The sequence below is a fragment of the Podarcis bocagei genome (assembly GCF_964188305.1).
Source record: "Podarcis bocagei genome assembly, chromosome: 2".
In the NCBI taxonomy this organism is placed as follows: domain Eukaryota; kingdom Metazoa; phylum Chordata; class Lepidosauria; order Squamata; family Lacertidae; genus Podarcis; species Podarcis bocagei.
In genome coordinates, this window is record NC_138126.1 from 21229797 (window position 1) to 21250048 (window position 20252).

General features: G+C 47.6%; 1 protein-coding gene across 5 annotated transcripts in view; it reads right to left on the reverse strand.

The window, feature by feature from the left end:
• Window positions 1-20252, reverse strand: part of LOC308580735 (uncharacterized protein) — a 250451-nt gene that overhangs the window by 146905 nt on the left and 83294 nt on the right. For 2 of the 5 annotated variants that reach the window (XM_081182847.1, XM_081182850.1), the window contains exon 3: window positions 8958-9120. The exons of the other annotated variants lie outside the window; for them this stretch is intronic. In XM_081182847.1, the coding sequence (XP_081038973.1) occupies window positions 8958-9120 (163 nt within the window). The remainder of the gene's footprint in view (window positions 1-8957; window positions 9121-20252) is intronic. 5 annotated transcript variants of the gene reach the window in all.

The window sequence follows — 20252 nt, forward strand, 5'->3', positions numbered from 1 at the left end:
AGCTTCAAACTGCTGAGAAGTGAATTCTCCCCCGCGATCACTGAAAAGAGTCTTTATCTTCTTACCATGCACATTTTCCAACCAAGCACAGAATTCCTTGAACCTAGGAAAAGCCTCTGATTTCTGCTTGAGATTGTACACAAAAATATACCTAGAAAATGCATCAATGAGAACCATGAAGTACCTATTTCCACCCAAAGAGGGCGCTAGTGGTCCAACCAAATCAGCATGAACAACCTGGTATGGTTCTGTAGCTTGCCTACTAGACACCTTACCTTTCGCAGCCATTTTCACCTTGTTTGCTGCGCATGCTTTGCACTTCATGTGGTACCTGCAGGGTTTAATGGTCATACCTTCAACCAAGGCAGGCATTTTAGATACTGCCTCAAAATGCAAATGACCAAATTTTCGGTGAAAATCATGAATACATTCTGCATGCAAACTTTTGTTAGAACCTGCAATGCAACAAGTGTCATCCTTTTCAACATCATCATAATACAAAACAAACAAACGATCAACATATTCAGCATGCAATACATAATCATTTTTCTTTGTGATGATGCACTTCTTGTTCTTGAAGGACACGTCAATGTTCCGCTCATTCAACTGTCCAACGCTGAGCAGATTATGTTTGGCGTCTGGCACGTAAAGCACATTCTGTATCGATAAGTCCAAACTGTGAAGAACAACAGTTCCGTAGCCTTTACTCGGAATAGTGTGGTCATCCGCCTGGTGAATCGCACCTTCCTGCGGTGTAAAAGACACAAACAGTCTCTTATCGTTGCACATGTGGTGAGTTGCCGCTGAATCAACAACGAAGAAAGATCTAGACGTCTTCTGGACCTCTGCAACCTTTGGAGTGAAGCGTGAAACCATAGCCTTGTGCTGCGTTGTCCTAGACACCGGACCTTTGCCTTTGCCTCGGCCTTTTCCACGCGATGAGCTTTCGCTGCGCTGCTCTGTCTTGGCCCTGGGATATCTGCATTCCCTCTTCATATGGCCTAGATGTCCACACGAGTAGCATTTCACTGCCTTCAAAGCTTTGGCGCCATCTGGTGGTTCCACTGCACTATGGGATGACGTCTGTGAAGACTCCCCCTTGCCCATGCAGCTAGCACCCCGGCGATCTGCTTCATTTAATATCACGGCAGTTACAAAGTCCACTGTCAGCTGAGCGGTTGGCTGCACAGCAATCTGGGTTGCAACAGACTCCCAACCTGAACCCAAAGATTGTAGTATCATGAAAGAATACACAGCCTCTGGAAAGTTGAGTCCTCTCTGTTGCAGCTCATGTCTCAGATTTTGCATCTCCATCAGATGTAAACGCACATCTCCACCTTCAGCAAGAGCCATATTATGCAGCTTGTTAAAGTAAAACATAGTAGATCCAGCTTCTGTCCTTAAGTGAGCCTCTCTCAAAGCGTCCCAAATTTCTCTGGCTGAGGTCTTATCACGCAATAGACAGAGCTCTTCTGGGGATACTATCAATGTAAGAGTTCCCCTTGCTTTGGAATCTTTAGCTTCCCATGCATCTGTAACTGGAACTGGGGGGGTGTCTGTAATCACCTCAAACAAACCCTCTTTCCGCAGAATTGCCTCTGCATACAGAACCCAGTCCGCGTAGTTTTTCTTGTTGAGCTTAGGAATCCCACAAGCATCCTGAAGGGCCATCATGACTCTGGCATTAGCCTTCAGCGTCATATATGCTGCTTTAAATCTTGCTGCGTCACTGCTGCAGCTGCTTTATTCCAAAAGCGCTTTTAAAAGTTACTTTCGATTTCCCCAGCATAGTGACTTGTGCCTGGGAGCCTTTTGCCTATTCCCGGCAAAACGGCTTTAAAAGTTCAAAGACCAGCCATAAAGCCATAAACTAGAAGCTGGCAGGCTGCCCGGAGCAGTAGCACATACCTCATCAATCACTTTTACGCGCAGAGCAGATTCCGATCCGATCTGTCCCTCTGCATTCCGATCCTTTGCCGGCACTCCAATTCGACTTCTGGGCCCATAACCACGTGTTGATTTAAAGCAGAGTCCCGTGCCCAGCGGAAGGATGAGGAGTACGTGCTGCATACTCTATATTGCTTTTATTTACAGTTCATAGCTGGTATATTACAGAAAGACATCTTGCCTCTCTGCCGGAGCAGAAAAATGCATCCCCTCTCCTCGACAGCTCGGAGAGAAACACACAGTGAAAAACAGGAAACCAGTGTACGTCACATCCAGCCTCCCTTTCCCGTGAGAAACTCCAACAGTACAGACTGTGGAATGTAAACACCTGTCTCGTGACAAGCCCTTTCGCTGCACAGTGAAGGAAAGCAGAAACCAACAGAAACCATCCAGCCACAGCTTCCAAGCATCTGGTCAGTGTGTCCGGGGCCAAGTCGGTGTGGCCATCCATCAGCAGATAGAGCTGAGTGTCATCAGCATATTGGTGACAGCCCAGCCCAAAGCGCCGGATAATCTGGGCAAGGGGGTGCATAAAGATGTTAAGAAGCATTGGGGTGAGGATTGTGCCCTGCGGCACTCCACACACCAAGGAGTGGCGTGACGACACCTCCCTCCCTAGTGCCACCCTATGTCCCCGACCAGAGATAAAAGAGCACAGCCATTTACGGGCTATGCCCTCTATCCCCATGTCAGCAAGGTGGTGGTCCAGAAGATCATGATCGACCATGTCAAAGGCTGCTGACAAATCTAAAAATCAGCAGTCCTGACCAGCCTCGATCCAATTGTCTATGGAGATCATCTGTTAGGGCAACCAGAGCAGTCTCGGTCCCGAAACCAGGACGGAACCCAGACTGAAATGGATCTAAAGCCGATGTTTCCTCCAGAAACCTATCAAGCTGTTCAGCAACCGCTCTCTCAATTACCTTACCCAGATATGGAAGATTTTAAACTAGGCGGTAATTGGATAGGTTTAAAGGATCTAGTGACGTTTTCTTTAAGAGCAGACACACTACTGCTTCCTTCAGTTCCCTTGGGAATGCCCCCATGCCAAGGGACAAATTGATAATTTCAAACGGGGGGTCCACACGACATCTGGACATGCCCTAATCAGCCAAGACGGGCACGGATCGAGGAGGCAGGTGGTGGGCCTACCAGCTTGGAGGAATCTATCCACATCAGCAGGGAGTATCCGATCAAAATGGTCCAACACTGGACCCGAAGACAGTCGAGGGGCCTCCAGTTCAGTCAATGTATCTAAATTGGCAGGGAAGTCATGGCGGAGCAACAGGACTTTCTCCACAAAAAAGCTTGCGAATGCCTCACAACTATGGGTCGAATTTGTGCCTAAATTTCGTTGTCCTCCTAAGGACGTTATCGACCTAATTATTCTAAAAAGTTGTGCCAGGCGAGAGCTAGCAGATGCAATGGAAACTGCGAAGTAAGATTTCTTAGCAGCTTTCACAGCCATCTCATAGGCTTTCACAAGTGTCCTATAAGATGTTCTTGAAACTCCGTCACGAGTCCGTCGCCATACTTGCTCTAGCCGTCTCACATCCCGCTTCATTTTCTGGAGCTCTTCAGTAAACCAAGGGACCCGGTTTCGATGGGGTCACAGAGGGTGCTTAGACGACCTCATTGATGGCTGCCAATAGCCGGTTATTCCAGTCCTCGACAAGGTCATCTAATGAGTCGCCAGGAGGAGCAGGGTCCCGCAAGGCCTGATGGAATCTATCAGGATCCATCAGCCTTCATGGGCAAGCCCAAATAGGCTCGCCACCCGAGCAGGGAAGGAGCGGGAAGTCAATCAGAAGGCAGAAGCTGGGAAGTACTGGATGGGGGACAGCTTGGAGAAGAAACTCGGGGGGGGGGAATAACAGATTCACTGTCTCTGGAAAGCATCCATCCGCTTTCCCCAAGGTCAAGGAGAGTTGCAAAAGTGGCAGGACAGAACACACAGTGGGTACAGGCTCAGGTTAGGAGACGCAGAAGTGACGGGGGTGACTAGGGATGTGAGGGGGTGGACCTCTTCATTGGGAGCACTGTCATTTCTAGAAGACGGGTTCTTTGTTCTCTCGCTGGGATCATTAAAGTTTCTAACGGGTAAGAAGACTCCTTTCCCTTTGTTCTGCTTATCTACGGCCAAGGGGGAAGGAAGCCAATTCCCTGAAGCCTGACAGATGCTGATCCACAAGACAAGGGCAGCCCATCATTTTGGCAGTGAAGGGCAGAGGTCAAAACTCAACAGATTCATCACACACCTTGAGCATTCCAGATTGACACTCTCCGTGTTTATCTAGCAACAACTTCCAACTTCTTTTGTACCTTTAGTATATGTGACCTTCATTACTTTAATACATATATATGTGAACATTCCAGATTCACACTCTCCCCCTTTTTATCTAGCAACAACTAGCAAGTTATTTTGTACATTTACTATATGTGACTTGTCAGCATCACCCTTGAGCCACCAACTGGACTCATCCACTTCAGCCCCGACTGGGCTAGGTGAGCTGGGTAGCACTTCCAGAGACCACCTTCTATACAGGAACAGGTCAAAGTGCTGTGGACTCACAGCTTAGAGTTGTGAGCACCGGATTCACTCCAACAAGAAGACAGTCGTCGCACAGCAGAGTATAGCAGACCATAAACGACTCGGAGAGCAGCTCTGTAGAATATCTTCTTTATTCTATCTACAACTATAATACACAACTATATACAGAGCTAAATGAGGTCTAAATGAAAAATGCTGAACTGCACTGAATGTCTGCAGCTGCTCTTAGCAGCAACCTTATCTCGCTCTCTCTAAAACTCAGTCTCTCTCTCTTTGATGTGAGGTTGGAGTGAAATAAGTAGAGAGCAGAAACTGCCCCTCCTCTCTAGAGAATCAGCAGAGAACATCAGCAGATTCTTGGATATGGGAGGGGTGAAATCTCCTCATTATTTAACACATATATGTGTGTATACAAATTTCAATACAAACAACAGAACATCTCACAGGTTCCATGCATTTAAAATTGATTTCTGCCTTTATGAGTTTATTGATATGAAGCAAAGAGTGAAAACTGAGTGGAACATTGCATACATTTATATGGCATTTCATCTGTGTGAATTTGCTTATGAATATTAAGGTCTCCACTGCATCTGCAGCTCTTTCCACATTCCCTACATTGTGGTTTCCCCCCTGTGTGTGTTAGCTGATGTTTCCTAAGGTGTCTACTTTGACTGAAGTTCTTGCCACACTCCCTACATTTAAACAATTTCCCCCCTATGTGAGTTTGTTGATGCATTCTAAGGTCTCCACTTTGACTGAAGTTCTTTCCACATTCAATGCAACTAAATGGTTTCTCCGTGTGAGTTTGTTGATGTCTTCTAAGGTTTCCACTAAGACTGAAGCTCTTTCCACATTCAATGCATTTAAATGGTTTCTCCCCCGTGTGAGTTCGTTGATGTGTTCTAAGGTCTCCACTTTGACTGAAGTTCTTTCCACATTCAATGCAACTAAATGGTTTCTCTGTGTGAGTTTGTTGATGTGTTCTAAGGTGACCACTACGCCTGAAGCCCCTTCCACATTCTATACAGTTAAATGGTTTCTCCCCTGTGTGAGTTTGTTGATGTCTTCTAAGTGCTCCACTACGACTGAAGCTCTTTCCACATTCAATGCATTTAAATGGTTTCTCCCCTGTGTGAGTCCGTTGATGTATTCTAAGGTCTCCACTATGACTGAAGCTCTTTCCACATTCAATGCATTGAAATGGTTTCTCCCCTGTGTGAGTTCGTTGATGAATTCTAAGGTTTCCAATTTGACTGAAGCTCTTTCCACATTCAATACATGTAAATAGTTTCTCCCCCGTGTGAGTTTGTTGATGCATTCTAAGGTATCCACTTTGACTGAAGTTCTTTCCACATTCAATGCAACTAAATGGTTTCTCTGTGTGAGTTTGCTGATGTGTTCTAAGGTAACCACTACGCGTGAAGCCCTTTCCACATTCTATACAGTTAAATGGTTTCTCCCCTGTGTGAGTTTGTTGATGTCTTCTAAGTGTTCCACTACGACTGAAGCTCTTTCCACATTCAATGCATTTAAATGGTTTCTCCCCTGTGTGAGTCCGTTGATGTATTCTAAGGTCTCCACTATGACTGAAGCTCTTTCCACATTCAATGCATTTAAATGGTTTCTCCCCTGTGTGAGTTCGTTGATGAATTCTAAGGTTTCCAATTTGACTGAAGCTCTTTCCACATTCAATTACATGTAAATAGTTTCTCCCCCGTGTGAGTTTGTTGATGCATTCTAAGGTCTCCACTTTGACTGAAGTTCTTTCCACATTCAATGCAACTAAATGGTTTCTCTGTGTGAGTTTGTTGATGTGTTCTAAGGTGACCACTACGCCTGAAGCCCCTTCCACATTCTATACAGTTAAATGGTTTCTCCCCTGTGTGAGTTTGTTGATGTCTTCTAAGTGTTCCACTACGACTGAAGCTCTTTCCACATTCAATGCATGTAAATTGTTTCTCCCCTGTGTGAGTCCGTTGATGTATTCTAAGGTGATCACTTTGACTGAAGCTCTTTCCACATTCAATACATTTGAATGGTTTCTCCCCTGTGTGAGTTCGTTGATGTATTCTAAGGTTTCCACTTTGACTGCAGCTCTTTCCACATTCAATACATGTAAATGGTTTCTCCCCCGTGTGAGTTCGTTGATGTATTCTAAGTGTTCCACTATGACTGAAGCTCTTTCCACATTCAATACATTTAAATGGTTTCTCCCCTGTGTGAGTTCGTTGGTGTATTCTTAGGTTTCCACTATCACTGAAGTTCTTTCCACATTCAATACATCTGAATGGTTTCTCCCCTGTGTGAGTTTGTTGATGTATTCTAAGGTCTCCACTTTGACTGAAGTTTTTTCCACATTCAATACATTTGAATGGTTTCTCCCTGGTGTGAGTTCGTTGATGTATTCTAAATGTTCCACTTTTATGGAAGCTCTTTCCGCACTCCATGCATTCAAATGGTTTCTCCCCCATGTGAGTTCCTTGGTGTATCCTCATTCTTCCACAGTGACTAAAGCACATTCCACATTCCCTGCATTTAAACTGTTTCTTTGTTCTTCCCAATGAATTCACAGATGGCTCCGTAGAATTCTGACCATCGTCTTCCTCACCTGTTTGGGAGTGGGGGGGGGGAGAGAGAATCCTGTTAGACTTTTAAAAAAGACAAAAAAGGAACTGAACACATGTGAAGTCCCATGTGCACCTTCTCTTATTTTCACTCCATTGTCCACTGTCTCCATGTTCCAATTTTTTAGGAATAAAGAAGAGATAATGGCAAGAGGAACCCATGATCATGTCGGAAATCAAGCCTTTATCAGGAGAAACTGTCAACACTCCCAGGCACCCGGCTTGGACTCCTGTTGACCTCCCTGTCTGCATTCCTCAGCAAGATCCAGGCAGAGGTCACGATAGGCGATCCTTCTCAGCGTGAGAAGAACATCCCCCTCTTTGTTGCCCCCCCAGCAGGGGAAAGAGACAGACAGAAACGTATTTACATGCCTTTATTTCTGTCTTTGCAGCGTTACAAAAAAACATGACTGCTCTCTTCAAACTCCAGCAGTCGAGAGACAAACACTTCCTGTATAGCTCATATTACACTCTGAGCTAATTCCGGTGCCCTCTGTTTCCCACGGACAGTCCCAACATCATGTGATGTTTTCAAACTAGCAGCTCGCAGCTGCATTGCTTCTATATCGTAACAGATCACTCCATTCACACTTAAGAAATCGCCATCATTTTATAATAGATATCTACGGTGGAACTGGCTTATAAGACTGGCTTATAAGACACACCTGTCTTTTTCTTTTTCAAGTGAGGAAATGATCTCAGGCTCCAACAGCAGTCTCTCCTATGAGTAAGAAGTAAAACTGAAATGTTCTTATGCCACATGTAAGTGTAAAAATATTGCAATATATTAGACCCTAAACAGATCCTGCTGCATTGGGAAAAGGCCCACCTAGTCCAGCACCCTGTTCTCACAGTGGCCAAGCAGAAGCCTGGGGGAAACCAGCAAGCAAGATTTCAGCCCAAGAGCCCTCTGCCCTCCTGTGCTTTCCAGAAACTAGTATTAAGAAGCATTATTGCCTAGGACTGTGAGGGCAGAGCACAGACATCAGTCTAATAATTTTTTTCAAGCTACCCTAGTTGCTGGCAGTCACTGTCTCCTGTGCTTCTGTTTATTCATCTTTTGCAGGCCTAAAAGGCTCATAAAGGTATTATGACCTAAAGGTATTTGTGGGCTGCAGTCTGACAAAGGGGACTCTTGATTAGGAAAGCTGGTGACACTATAAACCGGTGAGTCTCTTTGTTGGTTTTGTGCACATATTTTGAAATTTGTACCAAGGTTGTACCACTGTAGCTCCATGTAAGCTTATGGAGGGACAGAATTACAGGGGCGCTATAAATTATTATCCCACTCACTCTCACACACAATCCGTCTGTAAGAATGGCAAGTTTACACTATTTGGTTATAATACTGGCCACCCTCGGTCTTCATATGCCCAATCCTATGTGCAAAGCCTCCAGCCACATGAACTGTGTATCATGATAACAGGTCCTTTGTCTCGAAAGCCCACGGAACTGGGGAGGTGCATGCATCTACTGTATTTGTATGCTGGTGGAATGTATCACTCTCACCCAGTCTTTAAAAAAATAAAAGTAACATAAACTATTTAAATATATGAAATATAATTAATGACAGGAAGCATTTCCATAGCCCCCTTCACCCATTTTTCTGGATTGGTGAACAACATCATTATCGTCACTTAATCCTGCAGTGGAAATAACACCAGAGATTCCAAAAACAAAGAGCTGCTTTGGAGAAGGCCTCACCCCTCCCTCCCTCCCTCCCTCCCTCCTTCCTGCCTGGCCCTTCCTGCCTTTGGCCTCCTCTCCATCTTTTCCTCTTTCTCCCTCCACCATCCAGCCATCCATGTTCCCATCTCCTCTCCCCTGAAACTCACCAGATTTCTCCGAGGGTCCCGGGAGGGGATGCTCAAAGGTTGCAGGGAGGGATGCAGGAGACAGCTTGACCAGGTCAGCTGTCCATCTTCCTGCGTCCATCCTGACCAGGTTTGCAGGTTCAACTTCTTCAGGAGCACAGAAGTCAGGGCAAGTTGTAGCTTCCTGGGAGGAAGGAAGAAGTCAAGGGCGTCTCAGAGCCCCTGCAGGGATTTTGCCCAACACATTCTGTTGCCCCTGTAGAAGCCCCTATTGGGCATCCGCTTCCCAAGAGCCTCCACCCATTTTCAAACACCTTTGGGAATTCCTTCCGTCTGCCTGTCCCTTCTCCCTTCCTAAGGCTGGCATGGTATGGGCATTAGTGGCCTTGTGGCAGTTGCCCAAAGGGCCACAATAAATGTAACAATGTGTACCCCTTTAAATCCTTGAGTATGCTTCTAATAAAGAAGTTATGGTAGCCTGTGCTTTATGAAACTGGCTATCTTGCAAGTTGCCACCTCCCAATTGGGGCAGAAATACAGCTAATATGGGAATCACAAAGATACAGCAGAAAGCTAGAACATGAGTCGCCACATGGTGCAAATGGCTGCATGTAACACAGGTTCCCAACATGCACAACTAACACAATGTCACAGAACGCGGTAGGCATCAGAACTTATTCAGCAGAAAATGCCAGTGCTTGTTGCGCATGTGTATTATAATAAAATGAGGCAATGATGAATATGAGGAACGTGAAAATCCAAAGGGACTTTTTTAAGGAGGTGGGGGAAGCAAGAAAAATTTAGATTCTTTTGGCAACAATAAACATTAAAACAATGGACTGCTGGTTAAAATATGTAAGAGGTTTTTTAAATCACACCATTAGGAAATCATTATACGAAGTTTGGAATAGATACAAAACACTGGTTGAACGTAAAACCCTGTGGTGGCTTTCTCCATTGGAAGCCTTTACAGTAAAAAAGAAAAACATGGGAAGTGAAGGGGCAACATACAAAGACCTGTTAATGGAAGTGGATAACAAATTAAAGGTAAAGCCATTTGAAGAACTGAGAGAAAAATTAACTGATTGATTGCAGTATCACCAATTGCAGGATGTATTCGGAGAAGATAGCAAGAGAACTGGGTTTGGTAGCATCAAATAAAAACTAGAGACTGAATTGTTGAGTAGTAAAAGGAAAACACTGTCGAAATTGTTCAAGCTATTATTGGAGTGGCACACAAAGGATGACGAGGTAAAAAGTGTTATGATCAAATGGGCCCAGGATTTGGGACATAATATTGATTTTGAAGAATGGAAAATATTATGGACCAAAACCATTAAATTCACAGCATGTATGTTACTCAAAGAAAATCAAATGAAGGTGATGTATTGATGGTACGTGAGACCGGCCAAACTTGCAAAAATGTATAGAAATCAGGATAAAAACTGTTGGAAACGTAAGGAAAAGGAGGGGAATTTCCTCCATATGTGGTGGACGTGTTACTAGGGTGAAAACATATTGGGGTACAATTTACAATGAAATAAAAAAGATCTTTAAATAAAATTTCAGTAAAAAACCAGTTAATTTTTGTTAGGTCTAATTGGAGATGAAATTTTTTAAAAAGATGTGAATCTATTTATGTGTGCCACAACGGCCGCAAGGATTCTTCTGGTTCAGAAATGGAAATTGCAGGAGATTCCAACATTGGAAGAATGGCGGAGTAAGATGGTGGAATACGTCGAGTTAGGAAAGCTGACGGGATGATCCGGAATCAGCGCGACAAACTGTTTCAAAAAGACTGGAGCAAATTTATATTATATATGAAAGAATATTGTAAACATCTGAAAAGGTTTGTAGCTTTGGGTTGAAATGTTTCATAATGACAATATAAGGAACTGATTAGCATTTAATAAGAGGAAATATAAAAATAAGAGAGAAGGTAAAAAAGTGGCTATAGAAATGCTAAGTATAAGGTAAATATGTACGAAAGTCAGAATGAGGGGTGAGAGGAGGTCGATGCTCGGATAGAGCGATGTTTCAGCTTCTTGATTTATGTATGGATATTGTGGTTACAAAAAACTGAAAATGTAATAAAAATAATTTAAAAAACAACAAGGAACTGCTGAGCAAAAAGAGAACAGGAGCATGCGCAGAAGTGGCTGCGGAGAAGGGAGGAGCCTTCAAGGGTCCAATAACTGACCCAAAACAACACAGAAGACTACCTGTCGATTGTGGTCGACCACTTGGACATCTCTGATGTACTGCACTGTATACGATTGGTGGAAATTCAAATGCTTTGTTTGGCATTACATATATAAATATCACTGCCTGGAACACCAGGCAGGGTTGCAGTTTTGTGGAACGATCAAACTGTAACCTATTGCTTTGCAATAAACAATGTTAGACTCCTAACTCCTCCTGTTTCTGAGTTTTATTGGTGTAAACTGAAGAGATAAGTGATTTTCTGGCTTACAACAGCCTGAGAGTAGATTCCATGGAACATACAGGAGCTTTTGCCATTAGTAAACAACTTACCGTATTTTTCGGACTATTGGACGCACCGGTCCATAGGACGCACCCAGATTGGGGGGGGGGGGAAATAAAGGCAAAAAAAATTTATCCCCCCCCCCCGCCAGGCGCGGGGCTGGGGCGGGGAAGCCCGAGCTCCCCCCTCCCCCAGAACGGGACCCAGAGCCATGCAGAAGCTGCGCGCAGCTTTGGCATCGCTCTGGGAACTTGCGGGGCTGGGGGAGGAGGAAGCCTTCCGCCAGCCTCCAAACCATGTCGGGAGACAGCGGGATGGCGCGCTGCGCCTCTCCCGCTGTCCCCCGAGTTTGCAGGGCTGGCGACGGGGAGGAGCAGGCTTCTCCCCCCCGCCAGGCTTCTAGACAAGTCGGGGGACAGCGGCAAAGGCGCGCTGCGCCTCTCCCACTGTCCCCCGAGTTTGCGGGGCTGGCGACGGGGAGGAGCAGGCTTCTCCCCCCCGCCAGCCTTCTAGACAAGTCGGGGGACAGCGGCAAAGGCGCGCTGCGCCTCTCCCACTGTCCCCCGAGTTTGCGGGGCTGGCGACGGGGAGGAGCAGGCTTCTCCCCCCCGCCAGCCTTCTAGACAAGTCGGGGGACAGCGGGAAGGGCGCGCTGCGCCTCTCCCGCTGTCCCCCGAGCTTGTGGGGCTGGCGGTGGGGCTCTCCTGAAGCCGGGAGGTTGTGGGGCTGGTGGGGGGGGGAGAAGCAGGCTTGCTTCTCCCTCCCCCAGCCTCCAGATCAGGTCGGGGAAAAGCGGGATGGCGGAGCGCCGCCATCCCGCTTTTCCCCGACCTGATCTGGAGGTTGTGGGGATGGTGGGGGGGAGAAGCAGGCTTGCTTCTCCCTCCCCCAGCCTCCAGATCAGGTCGGGGAAAAGCGGGATGGCGGAGCGCCGCCATCCCGCTTCTCCCCGACCTGATCTGGAGGTTGTGGGGATGGTGGGGGGGGGAGAAGCAGGCTTGCTTCTCCCTCCCCCAGCCTCCAGATCAGGTCGGGGAAAAGCGGGATGGCGGAGCGCCGCCATCCCGCTTTTCCCCGACCTGATCTGGAGGTTGTGGGGATGGTGGGGGGGAGAAGCAGGCTTGCTTCTCCCTCCCCCAGCCTCCAGATCAGGTCGGGGAAAAGCGGGATGGTGGAGCGCCGCCATCCCGCTTTTCCCCGACCTGATCTGGAGGTTGTGGGGATGGTGGGGGGGAGAAGCAGGCTTGCTTCTCCCCCCGCCAGCCTCCAGATCAGGTTGGGGAATAGCGGGGTGGCGGCTCTGCGCCTCCCCGCTGTCCCCAGCTTTTGGGTGCAGGCTGCTGCCCGCAAGCCTTGCGAGCCCACGGGACATCCCGCCGGGCTTGCAAGACTTGGGATAGCTTCCTGAAGCCTGGAGAGCGAGAGGGGTCGGTGCGCATGGACCCCTCTCGCTCTCCAGGCTTCAGCAAAAGCCTGCATTCGCACCATAGGACGCACACACATTTCCCCTTCATTTTTGGAGGGGAAAAAGTGCGTCCTATAGTGCGAAAAATACGGTAGATGGCAAGTTCTCAAGAGAAGCACTTTGGAGCTCATGCTATGTGTGTTTGCACCTCGAGGACAACATGCATATTTACACCACGTGATTTCTTCAAGAGGGCATTTCTTTAAAATCGAAGGCCATTTCTACAAAAGACTTCAATGTTTGGTTGCTTTGGCTGTTTTTTATTTTGTTGCAAGCCGCTCAGAGTGGCTGGGGAAACCCAGACAATGGGCATGGTATTATTATTATTATTATTATTTTATTGCGAGCCTTGCCAGCAATGCCCAACCCTCTCCCCTTTCCCACTTCCTTCCATGCAACTCCCTTTGCACCAGATCCGTGCAGGAGGAAGCTTCTCTCTTTCCACAACGGAAACCCCCCCCATCCACTTTCAAGGCCCCCATTAAAAAGACCAGCTCCCTTTCCTCCCTTCTCTTCTTCTCCCCGTCTCGGGGCTTCTCATCCTGCACCCCCTTGCCAAGCCCCTTCCCTCCTTCCCCGTCGCTGGCTTTGCACTCACCCAAAATCCTGGCGGCGGCGGCATATGCAGCGACCCTGGGCAGCGGGGGTGGGAATGGGAGCCCCCGCCTGGGAGGCAGGGAGTGACCCGGCTAAATCAGGAGGCTTAATTAGGAGGATTATTTAGGATCCCCTTCATGGATCACTGCCTTGCCGTGACGAAGGGGCTTGAAGAACTCAGAGAAGCTATGAACTACGCCGAGTAGGGCACACAAGATGAACAGGTCATAGTGGAGAGTTTTGACCAAACGTGATCCACCTGGAGGAGGAACCGGCAAGCCACTCCAGTATCCTTGCCAAGAAAACTCCATGGACAAAGACAACAGGCATATAAAAGTTATGCCGCTGGAAGATGAGCCCCTCAGGTCGGAAGGCATCCAACATGCTACTGGGGAAGAGCGGAGGGCAAGTACAAGTAGATCCAGAGCTGATGAAGCGGCTGGGCCAAAGCCGAAAGGACGCTCAGTTGCGGATATGCCTGGAAGCGAAAGGAAAGTCCAATGCTGTAAAGAAAAATATTGCATAGGAACCTGGAATGTAAGAACCATGAACCTGGGTAAGTTGGAGGTGGTCAAAAGTGAGATGGCAAGAATAAATATTGACATCCTGGGCATCAGTGAACTAAAATGGACGGGAATGGGCGAATTCAGCTCGGGTGACCATCACATCTACTACTGTGGGCAAGAAACCCGTAAAAGAAATGGAGTGGCCCTCATAGCCAACAAAAGAGTGGCGAAAGCTGTAATGGGATGCAATCTCAAAAATGATAGAATGATCTCAATACGAATCCAAGGCAGACCTTTTAACATCACAGTAATCCAAGTTTATGCACCAACTACTGGTGCTGAAGAAACTGAAATTGACCAATTCTATGAAGACTTACAACACCTTATAGAAGTGACACCAAAGAAGGATGTTCTTCTCATTATAGGGGATTGGAATGCTTAAGTAGGGAGTCAAGAGATAAAAGGAACAACTGGCAAGTTTGGCCTTGGAGTTCAGAACGAAGCAGGGCAAAGGCTAATAGAGTTCTGTCAAGAGAACAAGCTGGTCATCACAAACACGCTTTTCCAACAACACAAGAGACGACTCTACACATGGACATCACCAGATGGGCAGCATCGAAATCAGATTGATTATATTCTCTGCAGCCAAAGATGGAGAAGCTCTATACAGTCAGCAAAAACAAGACCTCGAGTTGCCTGTGGCTCAGATCATCAGCTTCTTAGAGCAAAATTCAAGCTTAAACAGAAGAAAGTAGGGAAAACCACTGGGCCGGTAAGATACAATCTACGGTAAATCAAATCCCTTATGAATACACAGTGGAAGAGAGAAACAGGTTTAAGGATTTAGATTTGGTGGACAGAGTGCCTGAAGAACTATGGATGGAGGCTCGGAACATCATACAGGAGGCAGCAATGAAAAGCATCCCAATGAAAAGGAAATGCAAGAAAGCAAAGTGGTTGTCCAATGAAGCCTTGCAAACCGCGAGAGACAGAAGGCAAGCAAAATGCGAGGGAGATAGTTAAAGATACATGAAATTGAATGCATACTTCCAACGAATAGCAAGGAGAGACAAGAGGGACTTCTTAAACGAGCAGTGCAAAGAAATAGAGAGAAACAATAGAATGGGAAAACCAGAGATCTGTTCAAGAAAATTGGAGCTATTAAAGGAACATTTTATGCAAAGATTACCATAATAAAGGACAAAAGTGGTAAGGACTTAACAGAAGCAGAAGACATCAAGAAGAGGTGGCAAGAATATACAGAGGAATTATGCCAGGAAGATATGGATGTCCCATACACTCCAGGTAGTGTGACTGATGACCTTGAGCCAAACATCCTGGAAAGTGAAGTCAAATGGGCCTTAGAAAGCACTGCTAATAACAAGGCTAGTGGAAGTGATGACATTCCAGTGGAATCTTAAAAGATGATACTGTTAAGGTGCTACACTCAATATGCCAGCAAGTTTGGAAAACTCAGCAGTGGCCAGAGGATTGGAGAAGATCAGTCTAGAACGCAATCCCAAAGAAGGGCAGCGCCAAAGAATGCTCCAACTACCGCACAATTGCGCTCATCTCACACGCTAGCAAGGTTATGCTTAAAATTCTACAAGGCAGGCTTAAGCAGTATGCGAACTGAAAACTTCCAGAAGTACAAGCTGGATTTTGGAGGGGCAGAGGAACCAGAGACCAAATTGCAACAATGAGCTGGATTAGGGAGAAAGCTAGAGAGTTCCAGAATGAATTTGGAACAACAATGTCTCAAGATAAATTATGTTACTTCAGCCTCATATACATAGAAAGTGACAAGCTAAACAGTTTATCATTTGATGATATTCTCAGTGACTTTGCTTTGGCAAAGGCAAGAAGGAAAGTATTGCAATTTAGATCATGTTTGTGTACTGTTTGTATACACAGTACACAATGAATCATGATAAAATTATACAGTTGAATGGGTACTGGGTAGATGCATTAATACAATTAGTCCTGTAAAATAATTTTAATGTACAGGTGTGTACACTATTGGTATTATTTATAAATGTGACATATTACCAGAAATACTGTCTTTTACACTCACTAAGTGTAACAGGGTACAAAGGTCTGCTGTCCCAATGAAGAATGTGGACTATTATGGTAATATTGATACTGATATAAAAAAATGCATTGTATTAACTACAATTGCATTGTACAGGTTATAACACTTAATTTCAGATTAATAATGCTATTTATGATTATTAGTAGTTTGCATTATATATTTGCACCTAGTATTATAGCAAGTTTCTAGGACTAGGAGTCTTTGTAAATTGTGTTTCTAAAGGAACTTTTGTTATTGCCAAATGCCAATGTGTTTGCAATATTGTTTGTTATGAATAACAAAATCATTTTAAGTTAGAGCTTAATCATTATTTCACTATTAATATACTTCATAATTGTATTTCAGTTCAACAATTACCTTGAGAAAATACATACTCTGTTATGTGCAAATGGTTTGAGATACCTATTAGGTCCATAAATTACCATACAGCCTATATTCAACACAAAAAACAGCGACAATTTGTTGTTGACAAAGGACAGCTGGACATATAAAGGGCCCCATGACCTCCAGTAGCTTAAGGCCTCATCCAACCTCAGTCCGGCCCTGCCCCCACTACTTTATGCAAGGAGTGCAAGGAACAAAGAGCTCTTTGGAGGAGGCCTCACCCCTTCCTTCTTCCTGCCAGGCACCCCCTGCCTTTGCTTTCCTCCCCATCTTTTCCTCTTTCTCCCTCTGCCATCCAGCAATCCATGTCCCCATCTCCTCTACAAAACGGAAGACTTGGATGTTTGGATGTTTCTGGTGTTTCTTATTTTGTTGGAAGCCGCCCAGAGTGGCTGGTGAAACCCAGACAATGAGGGGGGTATAAATATCAGATTATTATTATTATTAATAACTACTATGGTGAGGCTGGGCTGCAATACCCAACCCTCTCCCCTTTCCCGCCTCCTTCCCTGCAACTCCCTTTGCCCCAGATCTGGGCAGGAGGAAGCTTCTCTCTTTCCACAGTGGAAACCCCTCCCCCCCAATCCACCTTCAAGGCCCCATTCAGAGAAACAGCTCCCTTTCCTCCCTTCTCTTCTTCTCCCCGTCCCGGGGCTTCTCATCCTGGACCCCCCACCCCTTGCCAAGCCCCTTCCCTCCTTCCCCGCCGCTGGCTTTGCACTCACCCGAAATCCTGGCAGCAGTAGCGACCCTGGACAGCGGGAGCAGGAATGGGAGCCCCGCCTGGGAGGCAGGATATCTCCGGGGGATAATTGTAAGGGGAAAACCTTGCAGTACCCAGCCAATGGGGAGAGAAGGGAGGGACCCTGGGCTTCGAGTATAGGGAACAGATGCTCCTTGCTTTAAGGGTTAAAGGCAGAGAGTGCAAGCAGCTAGAGGGGAGGGTGCTGCTGCTCCATACTGATTTGGGAAAGGGGGCGAGGCTTAAGCAAAACAGCTGACCCGCCCCCTCTGCTGTCCTTGTCCTGCAAGGAATAGGGTGAGTGCAAAGTGCCTCGGGGTGCAGCAAGCTTGGGGGCGCAATACCCATAATTGGGGTTGGGGGTGGAGAGAGAGCAGGCAGGGAAGCGGTGGGTCAGGTGGGGGGGGGAAATTGCAGCTGATTCAACCTCGTTGCAAAAAAGACACAGGGACCTCGCCCTGAAGGTTTTCTCTCTCTCTCTCTCTCTCTCTCTCTCTCTCTCTCTCTCTCTCACACACACACACACACACACACACACACCCCACGAAGAGCCCTGTAGTTTGATCAAGCCCATCTAGGGCCGCACCCTGTTAGGATCATAGAATCGTAGAGATGGAAGGGGACCCTGAGAGTCATCTAGTCCAACCCCCTGCAATGCAGGAATCTCAGCACTGTCTCCTCACGGTGGCCAAGCCTGCAAGGAGGATGGAAGCCCAAGAGCATCTCTCCCCTCCGGTGGCTTCCGGGAACTGCTATTCAATTAAGCATAATAATATTAATATTACAACCACATTATTTATACCCGCTCATCTGGCTGGGTTTTCCCAGCCACTAGGGCAGCTCCCAACAGAATTTTTTTAAAAAAACTAATGAAACATCAAACATTAAAAGCTTCTCCATACAGGGCTGCCTTCAGATGTCTTATAAAAGTCAGATAGATGCTTATTTCCTTGACACCTGACGGGAGAGCGTTCCACAGAGCCAGTGGCGTAGCGTGGGGGGTGCCAGGGGTGCCGGCCGCACCGGGCGCAACATTTGGGGGGGCGCGTTTGGCCGGCCCCCCTCGAGGAAGCGGGAACCTCTCCAAGGCGGGAGAGACCTTCTCCCCGCGCCAGCCTTCGGATGGCTGCAGTGGCGTAGCGTGGGGGGTGCCAGGGGTGCCGACTGCACCGGGCGCAACATTTGGGGGGGCGCGTTTGGCCGGCCCCCCTCGAGGAAGCGGGAACCTCTCCAAGGCGGGAGAGACCTTCTCCCCGCACCAGCCTTCGGATGGCTGTCCTGAAGACTTGTGGTGGGAGCAGTGGCGTAGCCACTGCCGTTTGGAGAAGGGGCAATGCTCGGATCGGTTCCCTCCAGCCCTGATCTGGGCCCGGAAACGCTGCGACGGCAGATGCCTCCTTGAAATCAGCAGCAGCCCCGGCCCGATTCCCTTCTCCACGCCCGGGCGTCATTCTCCCGTGCCACCCGCCCCCCGGCAGGGAAAGTTGTGGCGTGATAATGGGGGTCACTATGAAAACCTCTCCCCGCGCCGACGGCTGCCGGCCTCGCAGCGCTTGCTGGCCCGCGGCTGCTCTTCTGGGCAGCACGATTTGCTTCCGATCGGGTTCCCTGTAAAACCCCAAGGCGGATCCAGTGGATCGGCGCCTTCTGCAGCGCCGACTCGCCCCCTCGGTTCCTTGCAGCCGCGACTCCGCCCCGTCACCCAGTCCAAGGATTCAAGGCTTTTTTTTTGGCGCTGGAGGCAGCGTCCTTTGCTCCCCCCGCCGTCTCCTAGCAACCCAAAATGCACCTGCCCTGAAATCTTCTCGTCCGAGATCAGGTGTTCCTGGAAGCTGCTTTCTGCATCCATCCTGTGAGTAACGATGCTGGCACGTGTGAAGGATAAAGAAGGCTCCTAGCGCAGGCTTCCAGACTGGGTGGGAGGGTTCACACTGTTGCCTATGTAACCAGGGTGAGGCTCCCCCTCAAGTAAATAAAAATAACTGAAATTGTAGAAATATTGTGACAGATTTTACTGAGCACTTGTAAAGGTAAAGATAAAGGGACCCCTGACCATTAGGTCCAGTCGTGACCGACTCTGGGGTTGCGGCGCTCATCTCGCTTTATTGGCCGAGGGAGCCGGTGTACAGCTTCCAGGTCATGTGGCCAGCATGACTCAGCCGCTTCCGGCGAACCAGAGCAGCGCACAGAAACGCCATTTACCTTCCCGCCAGAACGGTACCTATTTATCTACTTGCACTCTGATGTGCTTTCGAACTGCTAGGTTGGCAGGAGCAGGGACCGAGCAACGGGAGCTCACCCCATCACGGGGATTCGAACTGCTGACCTTCTGATCAGCAAGTCCTAGGCTCTGTGGTTTAACCCACAGCGCCACCAGCGTCCCCTGCTGAGCACTTGAGGTCAACAGAAATTTAAAACAACTGTGATTGAGACATTTCATTCCCAAACTGCTAGACCAGTGGTTTTCAGCCAGTGTGCCATGGCACCCTGGGGTGCCTTGAATGATGGTCATGGGTGCTGCAGGCAACACTGGTCTCTGTCCCTCCTTCCTTCCTTCCCTCCTCCTCGGATGCCCTCTCCTGTCTCTGCCTCCCAAAGGCTTGCACAGCTGTTTGTTGCAGCAGCCCTGCTAGCTATAAGCTTCACAAGAGAATGGTGCCTCTGGGAAGCCCCTCTCTTTGGGGCAGGGTTGGGGGGCAGAGACCAGGGGCGGCAGCAGTGACTGGCCAGAGGACTCCCAAGGAGAGGGGAGAGGAGAGGGAGCCGAGGGAACAAGCCACAAGGGAGGGGGGGGGGTTGAAAAAGGGTGAGAGCCTGCAGGTAAGGTGTGATCTAACTGGGCTCCTGAGCCCCACAAGCAGTGCTTTTTTTCTGTGGGGACGCAGGGATACGCATACCCTTAAACATTTTGTGAATCTTTGTACTTCTGTCCATTTACAGTGGTACCTCGGGTTAAGTACTTAATTCGTTCCAGAGGTCCGTTCTTAACCTAAAACTGTTCTTAATCTGAAGCACCACTTTAGCTAATGGGGCCTCCTGCTGCCA